This window comes from Cyprinus carpio, chromosome A22 (assembly GCF_018340385.1).
Source record: "Cyprinus carpio isolate SPL01 chromosome A22, ASM1834038v1, whole genome shotgun sequence".
Classification (NCBI taxonomy): domain Eukaryota; kingdom Metazoa; phylum Chordata; class Actinopteri; order Cypriniformes; family Cyprinidae; genus Cyprinus; species Cyprinus carpio.
This window is the reverse complement of record NC_056593.1, coordinates 2,770,543-2,795,000: the sequence shown is the minus strand read 5'-3', so window position 1 is coordinate 2,795,000 and position 24,458 is coordinate 2,770,543. Positions and strand designations below refer to the sequence as shown.

The 24,458-nt window shown below is 38.3% G+C and overlaps 4 protein-coding genes across 5 annotated transcripts; 2 read left to right on the top strand and 2 right to left on the bottom strand.

Annotated features, from left to right (window-relative positions):
* The first annotated feature begins 374 nt into the window (after window positions 1–374).
* Window positions 375–5,837, top strand: LOC109097924 (tumor necrosis factor alpha-induced protein 8-like protein 1). Of its 2 annotated transcripts, none has more exons than XM_019111549.2 (2): window positions 375–610; window positions 4,297–5,837. In XM_019111549.2, the coding sequence occupies exon 2, from the start codon at window positions 4,302–4,304 to the stop codon at window positions 4,860–4,862; it is 561 nt and encodes a 186-aa protein (XP_018967094.1). In that variant the 5' UTR covers window positions 375–610; window positions 4,297–4,301; the 3' UTR covers window positions 4,863–5,837. The 2 variants fall into 2 exon arrangements, with proteins under 2 accessions (XP_018967094.1, XP_018967092.1); XM_019111547.2 differs by lacking the exon at window positions 375–610 and adding an exon at window positions 2,471–2,725.
* A 4,023-nt stretch (window positions 5,838–9,860) lies between these two features.
* On the top strand, window positions 9,861–14,206 carry LOC109097920. The gene is made up of 3 exons (XM_042711668.1): window positions 9,861–11,945; window positions 12,479–12,935; window positions 13,997–14,206. The coding sequence occupies exons 1-2, from the start codon at window positions 11,016–11,018 to the stop codon at window positions 12,857–12,859; spliced, it is 1,311 nt and encodes a 436-aa protein (XP_042567602.1). The 5' UTR covers window positions 9,861–11,015; the 3' UTR covers window positions 12,860–12,935; window positions 13,997–14,206.
* mydgf (myeloid-derived growth factor) lies at window positions 13,885–18,853 on the bottom strand. The gene is made up of 6 exons (XM_042711669.1): window positions 18,602–18,853; window positions 16,088–16,138; window positions 15,638–15,699; window positions 15,367–15,448; window positions 14,741–14,813; window positions 13,885–14,566 (listed from the first exon to the last, which is right to left on the bottom strand). The coding sequence occupies exons 1-6, from the start codon at window positions 18,749–18,751 to the stop codon at window positions 14,487–14,489; spliced, it is 498 nt and encodes a 165-aa protein (XP_042567603.1). The 5' UTR covers window positions 18,752–18,853; the 3' UTR covers window positions 13,885–14,486.
* A 1,746-nt stretch (window positions 18,854–20,599) lies between these two features.
* Window positions 20,600–24,228, bottom strand: loxl5a (lysyl oxidase-like 5a). The gene is made up of 7 exons (XM_019089562.2): window positions 23,253–24,228; window positions 22,716–22,824; window positions 22,490–22,627; window positions 21,276–21,432; window positions 21,091–21,186; window positions 20,893–21,008; window positions 20,600–20,821 (listed from the first exon to the last, which is right to left on the bottom strand). Exons 1-7 carry the CDS (start codon window positions 24,115–24,117, stop codon window positions 20,815–20,817), a joined length of 1,488 nt encoding a protein of 495 aa, XP_018945107.2. The 5' UTR covers window positions 24,118–24,228; the 3' UTR covers window positions 20,600–20,814.
* Between the last annotated feature and the right edge of the window lie 230 nt (window positions 24,229–24,458).

Sequence of the window (24,458 nt, the reverse complement as noted above, 5' to 3'; positions counted from 1 at the left end):
CATGCAAAGTTAATAAAGCACAAAAATACATACATGCATAAAAATGCATCAGGTAGCCTGCATTTGAGTTCAAATTACAACAAATCCAATTAAACGTCTATAAGCTCGACAGTCACATTGTTTACAGAACACAAACGAACAGTGACGAGAGTCTCCCTGCATTGTTTAACAGAAATTCTCTGGGAAAATTTCAGACTTTGGATGCTCACGAGATAATGACGGGAAACCACATGGAAGGCCGGGCGCACGGGGCTCTCTGCCTTCTGATTGGCTCGTCGGGATCCCAAACCCGAGCGTGATTGGTCGATTAGAACGTCACTCACCGAGCGCCTTGGCCCCTCAAGTTTGAAACTTTTCGAAAAGGTGGAGTCAAGTTACAAACTGGTAACCAACGCGAAAAGAGGGAGAAGAAAACACTTGAATTATTTACACCAGCGACGCAGACCCAACACATACCTGCTGGAGACATTTTACCATCTTTATAAGATATTTTTAAGCTTTATTCATGCGGCTGTAGGTGGTTTATTAGCTGTCAGGGGTGTTTAGATGGAGGTTTGAAGAACGAAAGTAGCTCTTTAGACGCCCATTATCTGCTCCAAATAGGGGAGAGGTGAGTGAGTTTCTAACTGACTTCACTAATACATATCCTGCATGTTGTGCATTCATGAACCCCCTTTTTTCTGTGTTTATATGAAAAGCAACAGTTCTGCATAGAATGCACATGCTTTTATTATTGAGTGGGGTTATTTTGCATACTATTTATACAGTGATTTTTTTATGCATAAAGTTATTCTCTACAGTGTACTTCTGTTTTGAGAACAAAACGTGCATGCATAGACCAATTGTAACATTATGAAAATTATGTCAGCACTAATTGCTAATTTGAGAGCAACTCAAATGTAGGCTACATTTCTATGCATGGAAATGAAGCATAATAGTGTAATACATATTTGTGACCCTGGACCACGAAACCAGTCATAAGGGTTTATATACATCATCTGAAAGCTGAATAAATAAGCTTTCCATTGATGTATGGTTTGTTAGGACAGGGCAATATTTGGCTGAGATACAACTATGTAAAAATCTGAGGTTGCAAAAATACCAAATTACTGAGAAAATCATCTTTAAAGTTGTCCAAATGAAGTTTTTAGCAATGCATATTACTAATCAAAAATTAAGTTTTAATATATTTACAGTAGGAAATGTACAAAATATCTTCATGGAACATGATCTTTACTTAATATCCTAATGGTTTTTGGCATAAAAGAAAAATCAATCATTTTGACCCATACAATGTATTTTTGGCTATTGCTACAAATATACCCCAGAGACTTAAGACTGCTTTTGTTCTCCAGGGTCACATTTGAGATGAAGGCTGATACAATGGAAAGTCTGTAAGAGTAACAGGCCGGTAACTCATTGACAGAGACAGGGGGATATGACCTTATTTACTGGTTTGCAAAGTTCACTTACCTGGAGGCTTCAGTTGTAACCTAGGAAACATTAACCGTCGGCGTTCTTTCATTCATCTGTCATGTACCTTCATACAGACCGAACCAACATTCATTCTGGAACCCAAAATCAATTAATAATGGCCTTAAGGCACATTAAAACTCACATATAATATACAAAAATACTTTCGAACAAACTCCCAAAACCTTTAGTATCAAGACATAGACTTTGTTGACATACATACTCTGGAGTTGAGAGTCTGGTCATTGGATATACAGTAAAGAACATGCAGTTTTAGTTCATGGAGGCACGGCGATGCTGATTAGGCATTTTCTAGGTGTCTGGAGACACTGGATGCAGGAAAAACCCTCATCCATCTTAAGCAGTTTAGCTTTACTAGTGGTTTGTCAGGTTTCCGATGCCATGAAAGCCATTTTTGACCTCATAGTAAAAAAAAAATAAAAAAAAATGTTAAAGTGAGGTACAGTTTAAAATAATCACATTATGATAAAAGTCACATTATGATATAGCACAATTAGCATGAGAAACTAAACTGCAATTGTGAAGTTACAACTGAGTTTCAACTGAACAAATTTAACGACAGCAAAAGAAATGTACACAAAGGTTTACTCAATATTTAAAATTCACAGAAATGAATAATTCTTTAATTGATAAATAAATAAATATAACATGTATAATCATTTAAATATGAATTAAACATTCAAATGTTTTAAGGACTATTTTGTGAAACCGCTGAATAATTCATGTACCGCAGGCTTCTTTAGATCTGTGTGGCCAGGAAAAAAAAGTGAATTTTTTGTATCATTTTAACTATACCACATGAACCCTCCACAGCAGACGATCGATAAGACCAAACGCAGCAAACAAGAGCAAAACCACATGAAAGACATGCTGCTGTTACATGCTGTGACTGAAAACAGAGCTAGATGTTAGTTGGAGTTTGGATGGTAGCCCTTTTGTTGGCTTTTCCAGCTTCAGGAAGCTTGTTCCTTGGTTCCTCAAGACATGATTGCTGGGGATGCTTGTTAGATGTCAAGGAGGTCAAGTATACTTGGAGAACGTAATCCATTGGTTGTAGTTCCATCATCTACCAGTAGGAGCTAAAAGCCAAATCTACAGGTGAAATCACTCACACACCTGAAACAGTCAGTTCAGACAGACAGGCATGGCTCATTGATCTCCAATGTTCTCCACCATCTCTCGCTTTCCCACTCCCCAATCATGGAGAACGCAACCTTATACCTCCAGGAAGGTGAGTGTTGGCTTCTGGTTGATGCTGAGCAACAGAAAACCTCAGTTTTGTGTTACAAGGTCTTTGTCAAGTGGTGAATCAAACACCATGAGCGTTGCTGGGATATCTGGGGTCCGATGTTGTTTGTTTCATGCTGGTCTCTGTTGTTACATGAGCATTCATGTCTTGTTTTGTTTCCACCCATGTAAAACTGGCCACTAATTATAATATTGTGAAGCTGGTTACTGCCCAATGTTGCTTGGCCAGCGTTCAGCTACTTTATGCTGCTGCAGTTGGCAATGCGAAACGAGAGAAGAACGTAGACTTCACGTTTTTTAGACTTAGAAATCTGGCCTGGAAACCCATTTCCTTCTGAGACCAGATTACGTTGGGATGATTTTGGTGTCATCTGTTTTGTGGGAGTATTTTGACAGCAGTTAGTAATGGCCAAATGCATCTAAATTTGTCATTTTTCTGTCAGGAGTCCAGTCTCACCGTGTCTCAAACTTATTTACCTCGACACACATTAATACGAGGCTCAGCAATCTGTGTGTAATCCTCTGAAAACAGTCGGCGTTAGAAGTCCTGCTAACCAGAGCTACAGTCTCGTTAAGATTTTCCCAGGGAATCGAATCACATCAAACAGACCTTTTCAAAGAAATGCAAATGGAATGTGTGCAAAAAGACAATGTGCTGGAGAATCCGCCAGTCTCGGACCAACACACGGTATCACTTCCTAATGACTTTGGAGGTTTAATTAGCAACAGTTCATCGCAGTGACTCAGACTTAAAGGGATTCCGTTGTGAGCAACACGTCCCCAGGGAGCGGTCATTTTAAGAAGGGAAATTGTCCTGTCAGGCCTGTGCAAGACTTAGGAAGTCCATTGTTTGTTAAAGCAACTAAAGTGTCGTGATCGCCGTGTGAGAACGGAAATGCATGGATGTTGTGTTTGTATTGTATAGTTCCATACAAAATCTGTGAATTGAACATTTTGTTTGTATGTGCTGGAAGGAAACCTGTAGAGTGAGTGGCTTCAGAAACCTTTTTATGTCTTGCCTCTTTGATGAGAAAATTAGTCTGTTTCCTCAATGTCCTGAAGTTAAACCTTTTGAAGTCTTCATGTAGCATGAATGTCTAGCATGTTTCATATAGTCTTAAAAATAAAGCTTCCAAATGTTTTTGGAGGGGATGCCATAGAAGATCCATTTTAGGTTCCCTAAAGAACCTTTAATTTAACGTTTTAACAATCTGAAGAATCTTTTCCACTGTAAAGAACCTTTTGTCCAATGGATGTTGACCCAATAAAGAACTGTTATTTGTATGAGACTGTAAACAGCATGGTTTGTGTTCCCCTCATTAGATTGTATTTGATATAAAGAGTCAATGTTTAGCATGTTTGGACTTCAACGTGGGAGTCGTCTACACTTTCCATGTACGCTCCCAACCGGGACACTCAAGATAAACATCTGTTGTCCCAATTTGGATGCGTTACTGTTGTTTGGAAGAATGCTAAGCAACAGCTCCGTTTTAAGTTTTTCATGTTTGGAAAGCTCATTTTGAATGGCTGTCTTTGTTTATGTCTCATCCGTAGACATCATGGACTCGTTCAGCACGAAGAGCCTGGCCCTGCAGGCCCAGAAGAAGCTCATGAGCAAGATGGCGACTAAGACGATGGCCAACCTCTTCATAGATGACACCAGCAGCGAGGTACTGGACGAGCTGTACCGGGTGACCAAAGAGTACACGCGCAACCGCAAGGAGGCCCAGAAGATCATCAAGAACCTCATCAAGATGGTGGTCAAGTTGGGCGTCCTCTACCGCAATGGACAGTTCAACAACGAGGAGATCGCATTGGTCAAGCGCTTCCAGAAGAAGGTGCACACGCTCGCGATGACGGCCGTCAGCTTCTACCAGATCGACTTCACCTTTGACCGCCGCGTCATGAGCAACCTGCTCAACGATTGCCGCGAACTGCTGCACCAGGCCATCAACCGGCACCTGACGGCGAAATCTCACAGCCGTATCAACCACGTCTTCAATCATTTCTCCGACTGCGAGTTTCTCGCGACGCTGTATGGATCTTCGGAAGTGTACCGCAACCACTTGCAGAAGATCTGTGAAGGAGTCAATAAGATGCTGGATGACGGCAATCTTTGACCACTACCTATTGTCTTTTTTTCTTAGGAAAATGTGTATTTTAAATGGAGCTTAAGCTCAATAGATATCATGCCTTATTTGTTCATTGGACACTAAGTCTTGAACATCATCTTGACTCCTGTATTTTTAAAAACGGGCGTTAGAGGTGGTTTACAGCACCAATGCAAATCTCGCTCCCGTTTGTCCAAAGGTAATTTGAGAGCACAGATTAAGATCCACCATCAGAGGAAATGAAGGACCATTTGCAAACCTTTTTGATGCTGAGAGGACATTTCAAGCACTGCAAATGTGAAATGCACTGGGGGATATGTATGAAACGTTTCATCTCTGCTTTTAGGAAATGAGCCTGCAGCATCACCCTCTCGCTTCCCGAAAATAGACACGTTAAATCCGCAACCTAAAATGACTGTTTTTGGTCATGTCTGATGTGATTCATTTGGAGGCTGATACTGAAATATTTGTAAACTGTCACCCCTGTGATTTCTAAACTTGGTCATGTAGTGGTTTACGTTCGACTTGTGTTTGTTTTTCCACTCCATATCGCCCCCTGCTGATGGGAGGTCTTTACCACGATGCAGTTTCTTATCGAGGAACGAAGAATGTGCTAGAATGTCACTGTACTACCTTTCAACATGTTTATTTACTGTTTTAATTAAGGTTTTATATGTATAAATACACAACTGAGCCGTTATTTCCCCAATACGTCAATTCTGATTGTTTTTAACTTGTATGAACAAGGAATTCAACGACTTAAAGTCTCAATGTCCCATTTCTGCCATCAGTTTGTTTTAGCTCCAGCAGTTTTGGCAGATTATTTTGTGTATTTTATTGGGTGGGGATGTCGGTTAACACACAAACATTGTTAAAGCTATCAAGAAATGTGCATGCAGAAATGCTTGTAGTAGAAGTCTATGAGGCAGCTGTGTACTTGTCCCATAGGCTTACATTGTAATTACTATTCTGCCCACATTTTCTTTGTACATATATACTTGATTTTAACCTAGAATATTTTAAACTGTCTTTTTACAAAATGACAAACTGAAAGAATCACAAAGTTTGAGTTATTTGGATCTTTCTGAGATACCAAAAGTCCTATATAAAGCTCTTAGTGAAGGTTTTTTTTTTTTTCCCTCAATGCACTTATTATTATTATTATTATTATTGTTGTTGTTGTTGTTTTCTTTTTAAGTCAATAGCAGAGGGTTGTTCGAATTTGTCGTCTTGTCACTAGATTTTTAAGTAAAGCTCCATCTAATAAATAAAGTATCAACAATTTCAAGGGAAAAAGTGAAACTTTTGAGTAACTTTGACAGCAGTTAAAGCCATACCTTCTGATTATCCGAAAACCTCTCAGGGTTCAGTCTCAAATGCCTCTTACATGTGGTGTTTAGGGCCAATTTAAACAGATAAAGGACCGGATACCTTGTTTTGCTTTTTGCAAATGTCAACCGAGCATTCACATCACAACATGTTTTTAAACTAGAATGTTAAAGGTTATTTTGGTTAATCACAAACCAGTTCTATTAATGTACACAATTTTCTAGAAATTATGTATATAAATACAGTATTTGTGTGTGTGTGTATATATATAAATGTGTCATTCTTAAAATGCATGTGTTTTGTTTTTATTTAATAAGAAGAAATGCAGAACAATCTAGTGAAAGAATCCACTAATCTAGTGGATTACAGTATGCTAATCTCTCTAGGCATCCTGGATTGTGTTTTCCAGAAAAACGAATCAGAACTTTTTCGTTCCCCTGACATGAATTGTGACATTGCAGATGCATGTTTAGCATTAACATAATAGTGTCTCCAACCCATATATATATTTATTTTTCTAGAATGATGTATTTTGGGGGTAAATTCAGTGATGTAAGGCAAAAAAGGCAGTCATTTCAGAAGTAGAGTTATTTAATTTAGATGAAAGATTACAAGGGCTTGCATTTTTTTTTTTCTTTTAAGTGGAATCACAATAAGACCTGGAGCATGTATTCATTTTCACTAAAACAAATTCTGAACATATTGATGGTTTCATGCTAAGAAATATGTCTGTGTACGGCATCAATGTTTACAGTGTGGTATCAGCATAAAAATATAATCCTATTTCTCCCAATCCTGAAACCAATCGCAGCGATGTTCACGGCCCTGATGAGAGCGAGACAATATAAAAAACGTGTGAAAATGACACGCTGGTATCATTTGCTATTCTTCTCACGGCTGTTTCGGTGTGTGGTTCTGACACAGCTTCTGTTCTCTATGCCGATGCTCGATCTCCCTCCGGCTGATACCTGAGACGTGTCAGTTACCAGGGATTTAAGTTCTTAAACCTGTCAAGTTCTTTTGTTTTTTTCCTCCTCCTTCGCTTTTCTCTCCTCTAGAGTGTCCCCTGGGGATCTAAAACCTGCTGTGTTTGTTTTCAGCTGAAAGCAAACGTGAATGTAAAGCAATTATTTATATAATAACAAATACATAGCCTATATAAAGAATTCATTGATATTCTGTACAGCTCTCAAGGTTGTACTATCAGCGAAATTACATTACGGACCCCGCTGGGTGAGTTAAATCACCTTGTTTGGCCTGATTTTTATTTATTAGATTTCTAAATTAATAGCTGGCTATGACATCATGCATTGACCTGTTCACCGCAATGTCCCTTCACACCTAACCTGCAAAAACACATCCTATTCAGCTGCCAGTTGTCTTGGTAACCGCCACCAGAGGTGTAAAAAATCTGACCACAAGACAAAGATGAGAATCACATTTAGAGCATGTATTATAATCAGCTAGCAGAGGCTTGTAAAATCTGGTGCTTTGTCTGATCAAAATTCAGTACAAAAAAGAAAGCGAGCATAGCGTTAGTGCTGCATAGTGTAAGTGTCTGAGTTTAAACACACCACAGCTGTTGAATAGCATCTCCAGGCCATAAGAGTTATAAAGTGTCATCAGTCTTGACAAGTAACAGCACTTATGCATCCAAACTGAATTTCAAATGAACAGCCGCGTTCATGCATTTTGCACTATTTATGGCTCGCACTCAGCGTGAGAGTGACGTCTCAAAGCACTGCTTTGTGATGTGTCTGGTGTCAAACAGAAGGCCCTCTGACCAGCACTCTGGGAACGTTAGCCCACAGAAGCAACGTGGACGATAACATCTTAGTGGCTTCTTTCAAGTTGTTTATCTGTGACATTGAACAGTGTCTTTTCAGTCATGTTGCTGTTGGCTGCAAACCTAGTGTTATACACAGGCTTTTATTTTCATTAAAGTGACATTTATGTACCAATAGCATCATTAAACTGCTAACATGCTGCTATTAGGATCCTTGGAGTATAGAGTATGTACAAAAGATACATAATTTTATGTTTGCATTACATTATAGCTCTGACATCCAGTATGCACCTAAATGTAATGCTGTATCCCAAAATGCAACGTCCTCGACTTGACCTTCCCATTCCCAGAGTGATGAATGAACTGAAAACAATCCACATTTTTAACATTATTTGAGCAGATTGCTACAAGTACACAAAATGTAAAGGTACAAAATAAGCAAATTTAATTCCGAGACATAATTGGACACCTTATACATGATGTAATGAGGTCATGAGACAAAAATGAAACAAGATTGTTTTAGTTGTTTATTGTATATATCTGTAATTGTTTAATATCTCGCAATATCAAGGTCATGAGTAGTAGTTTATAATAAAATATACAGTAGTTAGTAAATTCAGTCCCAATGTGTTTTTATTTTTTATTTTTTTTTTATTGCTGGATGTACTTTAGATTGGGTTGATATGAATCAGAGACTGTTTAAGAGGTAAAATTTCTGACCTTTCTCAGAGTGATCTTTCAGCTTATGTGGAAATGAGAAAAGAACTGAAACCAAATCAATGTTCCGTTGATGAATAGTTTTCGTCATCCCTGATAGCACACGTACATCATGTCTGCATTTAGCTACATCTGCAAGACATGTTTTTTTTAGAGTGTTTGCTCATCTGCAATACATCTACAGGAAGTTTCCTATCAGATGTCAAATAGACGTTTAGAAGATGACTTTAAGTTGTTTATGATTTAGAATGGATGTAAAACTGGCATCTTAAAGACGTCTATCAGATGTTTGTACACAGCAGATGTTTTCATGATGAAGTGATCTTTAACAGACATCTTGCAGACGTACCTGTGCTATCTGGGATAATTTTTGTCAACAACATTGTTTTCATAGACAAAAACGAGATGATAATGAAATAAAAATTCTTTGAATGACAAAAACAATGATGAAAATCTATTGACATTTTCATCAACGAATAAAAATTAGATGAAAATGTTAGGGAGGGACGATTGGGAAGAGATCCAGTCCAGAATGTAAACCTTTGGGAGAATATCGGATGTGTACCAGTATATTGAATCTGTGCAGTCAGTTTTAAAGGGACAGCAGCATAATTTAGTTGCTGTTGTCTGTCCTTATTGTTAATGAATCAAAAAAAAAGAGAAAATCACTCACTTCTCTTGACTGAATCACTTTAGTAGCCCTAATAAGGATTAATCTATATTTAATCTATATAAATAAATAAATAAATAAGTTGTTATTAAAAACGCATATTATATAACCATTGGTATCTTCATTGTTTCTTTATGAGAAGTGGTTTTGTTTAATTTTGAGATAAAGACATTATGTGTCAGAACAGTTGTGGCCTAATGGTTAGAGAGTCGGACTCTCAATCCAAAGGTTCTGAGTTTGAGTCTCGGGCCGGAAGGAATTGTAGGTGGGGGGAGTGAATGTACAGCGCTCTCTCCACCCTCAATACCACGACTGAGGTGCCCTTGAGCAAGGCACCAAACCCCCAACTGCTCCCCAGACGCCGCAGCATAAATGGCTGTCCACTGCTCCGGGTGTGTGTGTGTCCACTGCTGTGTGTGCATTTTGAATGGGTTAAATGCAGAGCATGAATTCCGAGTATAGGTCACCATACTTGGCTGTATGTCACTTTTCACTGTCACTTTTTCTGGGAATATTTAATGAGTTTGGAAATTTTAAGAAATTCTTAATAAATTCATTACACTATAACTAAACCAATTAGGATTTTAGCTGACTAAATCTACTGTAGATTTAGTCGACTAGAGTCTTACGATATTTAGTTGACTAAAACGAGACTGAAATATGATTAAAACTAAATGGCATTTTAGTCCAAAGACTGACTAAAACGAAATCAAAATATGCTGTCAAAATTAACACTTCAGTTACACAACACAGAAATACTTAAAACTGTGAAAAATATATACATTGACTTTCCAATTAACTGCATTTCAATTTGATCGCATTTTTCTACAGGTCATTATATAGCTCATAAAACGGTTGTGGTTACTAAAACATTTAGAAAATGCAATTGTAATGCTCCTAATGTAGAATTAAAACTTGAGTATATGCACTTTCTGAGAACCCCTACACACCAGAGAAACCAGAAATAAACCAAAGACACGAAGAAGTATTTTCATGCTGCAGTGGGCCAGGTTATTAATTTTAAAAGTCACATCCTCATGCGTTTTTTTTTTTTAGGGACTAGCCCTGCCTGTGCTGCCCCATAAAGCACTAGAGGGGGAGTGTGTCTCCCCTGGCATCCTGCTATAAAATCCTGGGAGTAATTATAGCGTACTATGGCAAATCAGGAGTAATCAGATCAGTCCCGAGGCTGGGAACATACATGGAGACACAGCATCAGCACTGGATTAAACCTCCCCACCATGACTCCCCTCACTGATTGAGGTACGAGTTTCTGCAAGTAGGTAAACGAGAGGGAAAGAGGAAAAGCCGTGAGAGGGAGTGGGAGGAAGAATGAACCAGAAAGGGAGGCAGCGCAGTGCGAGCGAGCAAGAGAGAGGGGATGGGGAGGGAGTCAAAAGCAGAAAGCGAGCAACAGCAAGTAGAACAGAGATGCAGGGAGTTTGAGGGAGAGGGTGGAAAACGGAGGCCCGCCAACAACGAGAGGACGACAGGAGCGAAGTGAGGTAAGAAAGAAAGAAGGGCAAGGGTCCAGAAGAAGAAAACACACCGGGATAACATCTACGGGAGGAAACAACGCACCAGAAGGTGGGGGTCAGAGTAAAGAAACATGCAAGAGAAAGTTTAATTACAGGACAGATGAGAAAAACATCTCCTGGTAATGACAAAACCGGGACCCTTAAAGAAGGGACACATCCTCTCGAGAGTCCCCTTCTTGGGTCGCAGAATGTTCTCCAAGACAAAAGGGGTCGGGGAGCCATGCATTCAACCCACCACTTCAAACCATTTACAAAATGGAATTCAAAGACCTCAAGCGGACATCCTTGCCTATTTTGGGACTGGGGACCACGTAACGAACACCTGTGGACCAAAGCAACAGAATTCCCCTCTCAATGGATATACTGCCAAGAAACATTTAGCTAATCAGTGGGGTCATGCACGGCTAGACGTGACTGGCCAGATTTGTCAGACAGAGTTAACCAGCGTGCGGTGGAATCGGCCTCCAGGGAAGGACCTACAGCATAACAGAGTCTCTGTGAACTACCGCTTGAGAGAATGCAGCTTTGTGGTCCACCGGCACCAGATCGAGCCACACCCCTTCTTGAGGAAGTGTGCTCTGGACGCGCCAACACAGTTCAGAGGTCATGGAAACTGTGGAGTGCCTGTTTGTGCAGCAGAGCAACAATCAGGCTCTGTGCGAGGGGCCCTGCTTACAGAACAACATGCATCGGACTGGATGGACTCAAGTGCCACTCACAATTCGACCTTTAATAAGAATGCAGAACTTTGCACTTCTAACAGACAGGGAACTTTAAGTAGATGCCTGGGATGTGTCATGCAAGAATTTAACGGACCTAGTCCGGTGCATGAAGTTATGCTATCTACCAAAGATGTCAACAAGACCAATTCTAAGCACCTTAAGTGTCAAGCAAAGGTCACCCAAGGGGATCTCATTGGACCAGGAAGAGGGTCTTACGCTTTCAGCTCTAAGCACTCACAAAGAGCAATTCGGGACCAGATCCAAAAAGTTGTTGTGAATCTCGAGGAGGTTCTACACGGCCTGAAAGAGATACATCTGGAAATGAAGGAGGTAAAGACTTATTTATCACTTGGGGATATTAACAGATGTTCCTCATAATGAGTTCAACAAAGGGCGGCATTTAAATTTTCTGTTTAGTTAAATCCCAAACTCTTTACTATCCATCAACTGCCGGATACTCTTAATGGTCGTACTTTAGATAACACACGGGCCATGAATTTTGTTGTAAAATTAATCTTTATATCAATAATAAATACTGTTTATAGAGGCCCCTGAATTTATTGCACATTGGGCAATTTCTCTTCTGTGAGAGGAAAGTGAAACTTTAATGCAGAATTTGTCTGATCCGCTTGATTTAGCAAATGTATTCAACATTGGAGTGAAACGTTGGCCGGTAGTTTTTAGTCCTCTCAGACAGGTGAAAAAGGTCAGCTGTCTGCTCTCAGCTTTCTGCCGCAGTTTCATAATCTTGTAAACTAGCCTGTTACCATTCTGTTGCCCTGATAAAATCTTATGTAGTACTCTACATTTCTATTTGCATTAAAACCTAAATAAACAATGCTTTGTCTTTCCCTGGAATTCAGGTGGTCCAGAAGATAGACCTGTTGACGGCTGACATTGATATGGGCAATGAAGAACCAGGGGACACTTTCAAAGGCAGGATAGACTCTAGAGTGGCATCATCTCAAGGAGTCTGCTCTGACAAGTCATCCCTCAAAACACCACCAGCATATCCCATAAAAGATCAAGGGCTGCATGATGCAGATCGAAAACGGGAATCAACTCAGGAGTTGGTCCTTTCTCAAAGAGATACATCAGGGACTGCTTCAAGGGGCAGGAGCCAGAAGCCTCCTCCTTACCCCTACGCCAGCACAAAAGGAAGAGTGAATCCTAAAGCAAAAGACAAAGGTCAGAAGACGCCACCCTACCCCTTTAGACGGAAACTGCTCTTGACCATTGTTTGAGCGGACCGTGGCTTCAGGGTAGAATGTGGAGCATTACACATTCTACATGGTGTACCATGTTCCAGGCACCTTGGCGGTAAGTTTGGTCTTTACTGGATCCAAATAACTCAAGTGCAGCAATTTATTGAACGGAAAGTCTCTTAGACCGCAGGTGAACCATGTAATACATTTTTTCGTTAGGTCTGTACAGATGACACGACAGAAACATCATGTACTAATAAATCTAAAGGGTGACTGGGGACCACTTCTTCGAAATATTGTTCGTCAGAGGAAACCTGAAGGTAGCGGGAGATTATTTCTAGCCTTAGATGACATCTGGAGTGTGACGCAATCACAATTCCAATCTCCCAGCAACCCTCATCTGTTAAAGGATTATTTATTTTATTGCTTTCCTAACTCTAGTGTTTGACCCTTAGCCTTAGCAATATGATGTTCTCAGATACACATCCTGAGGATATTTTAACAAAAACACAATGTGACTACTTAGTATTCAAATGTAGGCATTTTTCAGCAGGTACTGAAAAGAAAATGGGCGAAAGGTACTTTTACAGCATTTTGTTTCCCTCTTGTGTACTGCAACGCTCATTTCAAGCTTTTTAAAGATGTAGGACAACATATAACATTCTCTGGCATTTTTGTTTTTTTGAAAGTCTAATGGCACAGAATGTAATGTAGGTAAAATGTCACATTTTCGGTTCAAGACATTCATTTCGAGAACTGCTGACAATGAGAATTATGACACAGCGCAGATGCTCATATCTATATTTGTGGTACTGACAGTCCTTTTGCAGAGCTGAGTGGACAAATCTCACAATATGACCAGAATCTGCACATAGAAGGATTTCTACAGATTTTTTTCAAACACATTTTAGCGTAATTAAAGTACATGCAGTGGAATTATACAGACTTCACTCAGGTGCAATAAACTGCAAAATTGTCTGCAGATTCTGAGATTACAGTGCTTGGAAACAGAAAATTCACATTTACTTTATGAAAAACATAAATACAAGAAGTCAAACCAAAAATTTTTGAAAACAGATTTATTAAAAATTCCAGTACTTCAGCTATCAGAATAAAGCACGACTGGGAAAAAAAGGAACTCATGTAACTGTTTTTCTGTCTTTTCCTTCACCGCAGAAATAATCAAAGGATTCTGACATACCCCAAAGATTTACCGGAAATTCTCTACAAGCGTGCCATTACACCAGCTTAAGAAAGTAAGTATGAGCATGAATGCGCTCATGATAATCAGATTGGCAGGTATGAAGTCAAAGTCAGGCTGAAACCCTAAACCCATAAATGCTGCCAGGAATAGAAATCAATCTACTGCTCTGAACTTAATTTGAAGAAGCCTTCATCTCACCTCACAAATATGAATAAATGTGTATGTACATTGTCCGATAATAGACTTTTCATCTACCTCCCTTAGATGATCAGTCCAGTTCTTAATGTAATGATGCCTCTAGAGAAAATCTCTGTACAATTTTCTATCACAGGAAGTTCTTTCTTTCATAACTTCCCGTCCCTTCGCTTGACTTATGACAGTGAGCAGTTAAGTGCCAGAGTGTCCATAGCTGTTAAATAAATGTCCTCAAGTGATGGGACAATCCTCTTTCAGATCGACCAATCAGAGTTCATCATGGCGTGTCCGACCAATGACAGTGAGCTTGGAAAGCTCAGAATGGAATTTCCCTTCTCTGTGGGTCACTGAATGACAGAATAAAGATGTGCTTGATTAGAAACATTAATATTCAGTATTGAAATTGCCAAGACTGACTTTTTCAAACCTGTAAAACACCATTTTAAAATTCTCTGACATTTCCAGGGTTTTTCCCCCATTGCTGTGTCAACCTTGCCGGAAGTAGGAATGTGCAGACTCACCTGAAGACTCCGACACATTGTACTCTTCTTCCTTCAAAGCAACATCCCTCTGTCCACCCACGGCCGTCTGGGACTGAGAAGAAGAGAAAGAGAGAGAATGAAGACATTAACGGAGAAGCCTAGAGGTGTGGGCTGAATAACAAAGAGATCCTCGCTGAGAAAACTAAAAGAGACATGGAGTCTACGGAGCACTTGTTTCAAACATTTACACAGTGAACAAGGCCACCAGGATATCACCGTCATCCTGCTACTGAGAATTTCAATTGAATTTGAAGATAAAGATGTTTTCACAAAGTCTTGATATGCAACACCTGTACAAAAAGGGCTGACTGCTTTTGATCTGAGAGTGATAAGCATTAGGAATCTAAATTAAGGTTTGATCTGCAGCAAATGTCAATGTCACGACTAAGGACAAATTTTAAACAAGATCTTCAGAAACCTGTACCAATTCTTTTTTTTACAAATAAAAAGTTATCATCTCAATATTCTTGGTTGATGAAATGTGCCAGCGCATTAAAAGCACATTTCTTCATATTGAATCATATATTCTATGGATTGCTGAATGTTTCACTCAGTTGATGTGGTGCCAGGTCATGAAGGATAGCTAAAGTTAATATGATACTTACATATGCGGTGGCATACTCAATCTTGGCTCCTTTTATCTCAGCTTTGAACTGGGTAAAAAACAAGTATGACTTCCCTTGGGGCCTATCGTGAAAAAAAAAAACGACAGAGAAAAATCAATATCATTCCCTCTTTCATCTCGAATTACACGACAATGTTTGAAAACAGAAAACTGAGATTATATTTGCTTGTACTTCTGAGTAAACCTCATTTTTGGTATTGCATATTAAGTAGAACCACCAAAAACCAATATGACAGTGTTTTGAAAGTTACCTCCATACTGAACAGGAAAACATCTGGTCATCGTCACTCAGTCCAACGCTCATTTGCCATTGCTAGAGGAAATTAAAGCCCAAAGGGTTCACATTGAAGTCTGAAAGTGCGCAATTCTGCAAAATCAGGATGTTTTACAACAGCGCATAATTGCTACAATTTCCTGGTCGTTAGTGCCAGCAATTAAAAGCAACTTTTGATTTCCTTATTTTATCTTTGAAAATATAATAAACTTCTCAGCAAACAGGATCGAAAGGATATATATATATATATATATATATATATATATATATATATATATATATATATATATATATATATATATATATATATATATATATATATTAAATAAATAATGTGCTACAAAATAAAAGTTTTGTTTTGCACTGACTTTATATTTTGTGAACTGTGTATACATTTAGCTTATAATTAACAGAAAATGTGTCTTACCTCGTTGGTTCCTCCTTGACAAGCGTATGTGAAGGTGCATTTATACTTTTTCTAAAACGAAGCCAAGAAACAGATCACTGTAAACAGATAAACAGGTTGACAATGCCAAGCTTCCACCTACGTAATATGCAAATTTCCCAGACTAAACTGAACTTTTGAAGATGGCTCTGCATTGAAAGGATGTTGACCTTTACAAAAATAACCATGGTAACGATAGTCCCTGTCAAAATACAGACGGTTATTAACACTAAAATAAAAATATAAAGACGTTTCTGAAAGGTTTAAACGTGGTACGCATGAAAACCAATAAACACTGCTTCACACCTAACACTTTACATCTGAACCCAGATAGCACAGATACATCTGCAAGATGTCTTCATCTGGAAAGCATCTAAACATCTGGTAGACCTCTTAAAGATGTCAGTTTTACATACATTTTAAATAATAAATATCTTAAAGACATTTTATTAACGTCTATTTGACATCTGATAGGAAACGTCCTATAGATGTATTGCAGATGAGCAAACACTCAAAATATGTCTTGCAGATGTAAATGCAGACGTCAAATAGACATCTCAGTGAATTACATGTGAGAGGTACGTTAGAGAGCAATATTTTGGTGTGTCCCTCAGATAAAAAACTCGAATGGCTTCATAAAGGCCCGTTCCCACCAAGAACGTTAACTATAAAAATAACGATATTAGCGCACACCAGCAACCGATATCTTCTGTTTATTCTAAGCGCACGCTCGTCTGCCGCTTTAAATTGTCGAGCTCGTTACAGCAGGATGGATTCTGATTGGCTGTCAATTTTTATCGTTCATTAGCTGGGAAAAAAATCGTTTCCAACGATATCGTTTTTCTTTGTCTTTATCATGACAGTTGTGGTGTGGACTCTGCTGTTCTTTAATACTGAAAACGATTTTTAGAACGATTTTAAGGCCCGTTCACACCAAGAACGATAACTATAAAGATAACAATATAGATATAGTTCTAAAAATCTTTTCAGTATTAAAGAACAGCAGAGTCCACACCACAACTGTAACGATAAAGACAAAGATAAATAATATAGTTGGAATCACTTTCAAAACGATTTTTCCAGCTGATGAACGATAAAAAATTGACAGCCAATCAGAATCCATCCTGCTTTAATGAACTTGAGAATTTAAAGCGGCAGACGAGCGTGCGCTTAGAATAAACAGAAGATATCGAACACTGGTGTGGACGCTAATATCGTTATCTTTATAGTTGGTGTGAACGGGTTTTTTTTTTTTAAATTGACAGCCAATCAGAATCCATCCTGCTTTAATGAACTCGAGAATTTAAAGCGACAGACGAGTGTGCGCTTAGAATAAACAGAAGATATCGTTCGCTGGTGTGGACGCTAATATCATTATTTTTATAGTTATCTTTATAGTTATCGTTATTATCTTAAAGGCCCGTTCACACCAAGAACGATAACTATAAAGATAACTGCTGGCTGTCAATTTTTATCGTTCATCAGCTGGAAAAAAAAATTGTTTTGAAAGTGATTCCAACGATATCGTTTTTCTTTGTCTTTATCGTTACAGTTGTGGTGTGGACTCTGCTGTTCTTTAATACTGAAAACGATTTTTAGAACTATATCTTCATCTTTACATTTATAGTTATCGTCCTTGGTGTGAACAGGCCTTAAGACTTAAGGTGTATTCCAAATCACATACTAATGCACTATTCTATGACGTTTTTTAGTATAAATAGTATGAGTAGTGTGTTCACACTGAAAATTCCAAAAGGAAAAAGTGCCCTTTAAATACCCGGATGATGCACTTAACTGAAAAAACGACGTGTGGAATGTTGGACACTTCAACTGTTACAATTTGAATTACGTAGCGAATGGGGGAGGGGCTATCAGACTCTGATTTTAAACGACAAAATAAACATATAATTCATATGTAATTCATACACTACATGGTCGTGTAAATAGTACATAAGTACAATAGTGCGTAATTTGGGACGCAGCTTTGGGGTGAACTTTATCAGGACTTAGCCTTGTCGGCTCTTCACATCTCCATTCAATTTCATTCATTAGAAAAGATCAGATCGGAGACTCATCAAAATTTGGGGATTTCACAGAAGGAATTAAGTCATACGGTGTCCAAATAACATGCAGGTGAGTCGATTATGTAATAAGTTTTGTTTTTTAACTAAACTATTCCTTTAAAAAGTCAAGCCAGGGCGAAGTGTAGCTACGTCAGTGATCCCCGACAGTCCAATGAGAAGATGACGAGTGGATGTCCTTTCAACGCGTCGCGGCTTTTCCAAACACTGCATGCATTCATTACTATACGAGTTTAATATACACGCTTTTTAACAGATACGAAGCACAGCATGGTATTAATATACTTGCAAATACGAGAACTGAAAATCTACTAACAGGAAATCGTGCCTAGTGGAACGAACACGCGATAAATAGTCGTTTAACTTTCGATTCATAATTGTATTCGTTGCTAAAATATTAAGGGGCTTTACTCACAAGTTTAGCAGAGAAAGTCTGCACAACTCCTCCAGGTTTAACATCGAAGTCGAGAGTTTTAGTCCTGTCAGCAGAGGCGCGTGCCGCGCACAACACCACCGACAGCAGCAGAAGCTTTACACACGAGTTTATGTGATCCTTACATGCCATGATGCTTTCTGAATGAGAGATCTGTGTTGATGTTGTGAATGAAAATATGCCAGCACTGGCTGTCCCTGTGTGTTCTTCATAGGATGGGAAAGTAATGTGGTCAGAGGTGTTAAGCTTCTAGTGGACTGGAGTAGAATAACATCTCATTTCTACACCTTACATTGGCCCTAAAAATAATTTGAGTAATGCACATACAAATGTTTGTAATTTTATGAATAACATTTTAATGACATGGCTTTTTGCATATACAAAAATAGCATTACTACTGTGCCTTCAAATAGAAATTTCACTGTCACAATGTAAATTTGAATGTTGCATGAACACGACTTGAAGCGTTAAAGGGTTAGTTCTCGCAAAAATGAAAACTTTCTCATTAATTACTTGCCCTTATGTTGTTCCAAACCAATAAGACCTTCGTTCATCTTCGGAACAGAAAAGAAAGAAAGATATTTTTGATGAAATCCATTAGCTTTATGACCCTGTATAGACAGCAAGGGAACTACCACATTCAAGGCCCAGAAAGGTAGTAAGGACATTATTAAAATAGTCCATGTGACATCAGTGGTTCAACCTGAATTTTATGAAGCTACAAAGACTACTTTTTGTGCACAAAGAAAACAAAAATAACGACTATTCAAAAATCTCTTCCCTTCCATGTCAGTTTTCAACAAGCATTCATGAGAGTACCATGACACATGTGTGACTCGTGACTGACACGGAAGAAAATAAATTGTTGAATACAGTCATGATTTTTGTTTTCTTTGTGCACAAAAAGTATTCTTGTAGCTTCATAAAATTCAGCTTGAACCACTGATGTCACATGGACTATTTTAATGATGTCCTTACTACCTTTCTGGGCCTTGAAAGCTCTCGGATTTCATCAAAAATATCTTAATTTGTGTTACAAATATGAATTAATTTATTAAATAATTACAAAAACATCATTTTTAGCAAAAAATTACATAAAAATAATTTTAATAAAAACGTTTTTCTTAAATATCTTATTATACTTTTGAAGCATTAGATGTTCAGATTTTTTTATTTTTTACTTTCTTAAAGATATGCACGTCAATCCTTAAGGGAAATATTGCAACAAAATACATGTCTTTAATTCTACAACAGTTAGAAAGATGCCCAGGTCTTTGTTTCTTTAATTTTTTTCTGAGACTAACACTTCTCAATGAGTGCCTTGTCTATGATTTACAGTAACTCCCTTGTGGGCTTTTACATTTTAATCAACACATATTAATCAAATTTCAAACAAAACAAATTAAAAAAATCCAACACAAACCCATTCCAAACAACCAAAAATAAAACACTTCTCTGTTATGTTACACAGTCAAAAGTGACAGAGTTTCCTTCTGAATTCAGCTCTCATATGAATGTTTCATTGTCCACGACGGCTCTGGAATTTCTCTTTCTCGTGTTATGTTAAATGTTCAAGCAGAAGGGAACGTTTCCAGAGACTTTGTTGCACTCTCAGCGTGATCGGAGGTCTTGAGCAAACTGAACTTTCATGACTCTGATGTCTGGCTGTGTTGATTTTACACCAGACCCATTTCCATTTGAGCCGCAACCAGAATCACTTCAGAAAACTATGAATATATATGAACCAGTGGTTAAACATCATGAACTAGTAGTAAAACCCATGAATGGACCATAAAGATCTGGGTGAGCTCTCAACTTTATTTCTAGTCTTCTTTGAACAAAACATACCTGTTGTGAATGTTATTTACTTGAATTTTTCTAAAACTGTAACACCAAAGTTTACACCAAATTACAGAAATAAAAAGCAGAAATTAAATATAATAAATATAAGATGTAATTGAATACTTTTTTAAATTACAAAAGGTTAATAAAAAAAAACATAGTATAGCATTATTGGCACATATTAAACATTTACTGAATATGTCAATAACTAGAAGGGTGTCTGCATAGATCATACATTTAAATAAGTAAAAATATGTCAAGTTAATAGTTAACCTATCCATAAAAATGTGATTTTGTTTTTTTGAGTATTTCAATTCAGAGCATCACTGGAGGTTTGGATGGAGTAAACCGGATCAGTATCTGTGAAATAAATAAACACCATTAAAGTGTGATAAAGAGACTTCTTATTCAATAGTTTTTTTTTAACTCACCCTGTGATTCTGCAGTTATATGCTTGGACATACGACCCAGTGTATCTGATGTCACATCTAGCAACGTTATTGGAGAAATCAGACTCCTGCACCTGGAAACCTGGGTTCACGGTTACCTGTCAATGGTTCACATAGTTTCAAAGGGTGTTTCTAACTTTTGGTGTAACAAAATAATGGAATGACTAACTGATAACTCACCTTTAGGATATAATCTCCAGGAGAAACATCCGTAATATCAATCCACTGGCAGTCGATGTTGGCATTGTAGGTGTCATAGCAGCCTGGGCCCAATCCCTGCTCCAAAAAAGACCGTAGTTCTAATCCGGCTAATAAAATGACTTACAGTAATTGTGGAAAAATAAGAGTCACTTCATTCTCTTGACCTGTGTGTGAGCTGTGCAGGCGTATCTTCTCCTCAAACCTGGATCGCAGCTGGTGTCCTCCAGACAGAAACTGGCTTTATGTCCCTCAGCCACCTTTCTGCCCGTGGTGGCATCCAGGAGGTCATAATTGCTGAAGGCATCCACGCTGTGATAATGTCTTTAGGAAAAAAACAAAGTAATTTAATAAAACACTCAATCACTTTGTTATCAATGTATTAAGAGGAGTGCTTTTTATACTGTACTATTTTCTGTTGTTAGCAATGCAAATGTTCGATCCCCAGGGTGGGTATTCAAAAATGTGCAAAGGCGCAAAGCATTTAATAAATATGCAAATATGTAAATAACATAAAACCCTTTCACACCAAGGACGATAAATATAATGGTTATATAAGTTTTAAAAAGCGTTCTAATTATGTTATAATACCCTATTATAAATTCTAAGTCCAAATCACAACTACGACGCAGAGGAACAATTTTTTTATTTTTCCAGCTGATGAACGATTAGAACATTGACAGCCAATCTGAAGTGCGCGAGCATTTAAAGCTGTAGACCGTTGTCACGCATTGGTATGGATGCTTACCCAGATAGCACATGCCACATGTACGTCTGCAAGATGTCTGTTAAAGATTGCTTCTTCTGGAAAGCATCTGCGGTGTACAAACATCTGATAGACATCTTTAAGATGTCATTTTTACACACATTCTAAATCATAAACATCTTAAAGACGTCTTCTAAATATCTATTTGACATCTGATAGGAAACGTCCTCTAGATGTATTGCAGATGATCAAACACTCTAAAAAATACGTCTTGCAGATGTCAAATAAACAACGGCATGATGTACCTGTGCTATCAGGGAATATAGTTAGCGTTATACCTGCCTTCATAGTTATCATTCTTGGTGTGAACATGCCTTAAAGGGATAGTTCACCCAAAAATGAAATGGTTGCCATTGACTTCCATAGTATTTTTTTTCCTACTATGGAAGTCAATGGCAACCACCAACTGTCTGATTACCAGCAATCTTCAAAATATCTTCTTTTATGTTTAACATAAGAACCTCATAAAGGTTTGGAATGACATGAGGTGGAGTAAATGATGACAGAATTTTAATTTTTGGGTGAACTATCCCTTTAACACTAAAGAATAAAACAATATCTTCACCCTTTCTTCTACCTTTCTGTAGAAACAAGGTGAATGTTGTAGAAACCTACTGATGGCAGCTGTGCCATTCCCACTGATGATGTGGTTTCACAGGGAGAAAGTCTGCTGTGCCTTGATTTTTGACCCGCTGAGGAAATCTGAGAAGCACTCTGTAATCAAGGTCCCTCACTCTCGAGTTGTACGCTGAACTTTAGGGAAAATGCAAATATTTAAAATGGTTTAACGGTTTTAATTCTTTACTGATTTTGTAGTTTGGTTCCCAAACAGAGTCAGTACCTGGAGAGGCAGTTCTCTTCTGCAGCACATCTTAATGAGTACATCTGAACTCTCTGGATATAAGATGCTGCTTGGATGTAGTATGGATCGGGAATGAGATCAGGCAGACCTGGAAAATATTCATACTTAATAATTAAGTTCTTAATGCAATAATTAATAATTAACCTGTCTGCGTCATTTAACAGTCCTATGAACACAGATAGCACACGTATGTCTCCAAGATGTCTGTTAAAGATCGGTTCATTTGGAAATCATCTGTTGTGTACAAACATGATTTAAGATCTCAGTTTTAGAAGCATTCTAAATAATAACCATCTTAAAGACATCTTCTAAACGTCTGTTTGACATCTGATAGGAAACGTTCTGTAGACGTATTCCAGATAAGCAAACACTCTAAAAAATACATCTAGGAGATGTATTGCAGACGTCAAATAGACGTCTCCGTGACGTACAGTACGTGTGCTATCAGGAGACGGTCAAATGCCCTTTAAGTCATTGTAATTTGCACTTGACTAAAAACTTAAAATGTTGTCTTACCGTTATGAAAAAAGCTTGTACCATGATCCGTTTCTCTCTGAGGAGACTGATCCACACTTCCATACGGGAGCAGATTATAGTAAAAAGAGTTTACTTGAGGATTCATTGGTTCATCCCCAGTCATACCGTCACCTCCTCTTCTTTCCTCACCCTGGAGGGGAGGATTTACTGTATTTCTGTTGTTTACAGTTGCTGAAGGTGCAGCCAAACTGGTTCTTGTTGAAAGTTTAGATTTATTATCAGTTTTACTCCAGGTCAAAGTGGATAGTTGAGGTTGAGGAAGTGGATTCTCCTCAGAACTGATAGTGGGTGGTTTTCCAGTAGCTGCAACGGGTGATGTTCGTTTTGGAACTGGTGTGCTGGTAACTGAATTATGGCGTCCTGATGCTCTTGAGCTCCCTGAAGCTTCCAGTGTAGTTGTGCCAGTTGGTGCTGTCCCATATTGGATGGGCTGGGGATGCAGTGCTTCGTCAGAAGAAAGTGCAGTTGCATGCAAAGGCATCTGGTTATTATTCCTCATGTGAGATGCATAACCAGACATCATGTAGGGTCTTGCATCCATACCAAGACTGTCCTCTGGCACAGAGTTCGAATGCACCACATGCCCAACTCTGTGTATCTTAGCATTGGCAAAATGTCCCATGAAAATCCTGCTTGAGAATATTGGCATTTGCCTTGTCAATAAAAACCTTCCATTCTGTTTTGCAGAAAAAGGTGTGTGATACTGAGAACCGGTGCTCAGTAAACGGTAAACCTGTCCATTAGTTTCCCATTTAACCTTGTGTCTCCAGGGTCCGTGGTGCTGTGTGGTGCTCAGACACAGGATGTGTATGGAGAAGACGACAATAAATGAATATTTTGTCATTTTAAAATGATTAATTTGTGAGCAGGATGCAAGTGCAGTACTTTGGACTCCCAAAAGCTGTTAAATAAGCCCAGGTACAGATGAAGGCGGTACGTTGAGAGGCGTTTCTTTCTTTTTTTTCCTCCTGGAAGTTTCACATACAGTATACACCAACAGGCACGCCGCGCCATTTACAAAAAATTAAATGTGGAGCCACTTTAATAACAAAGGCATAGTAAGTTGACAGAAAAGTAGCCTTTTTGTTTTCTAGTCTTTCTTTATTGCAGATCATCGCATATGATTGGTTTTACCACTAGAGGGAGAGATGAGTTCTCTTATTAAATTTATTAAATTGCATAAGG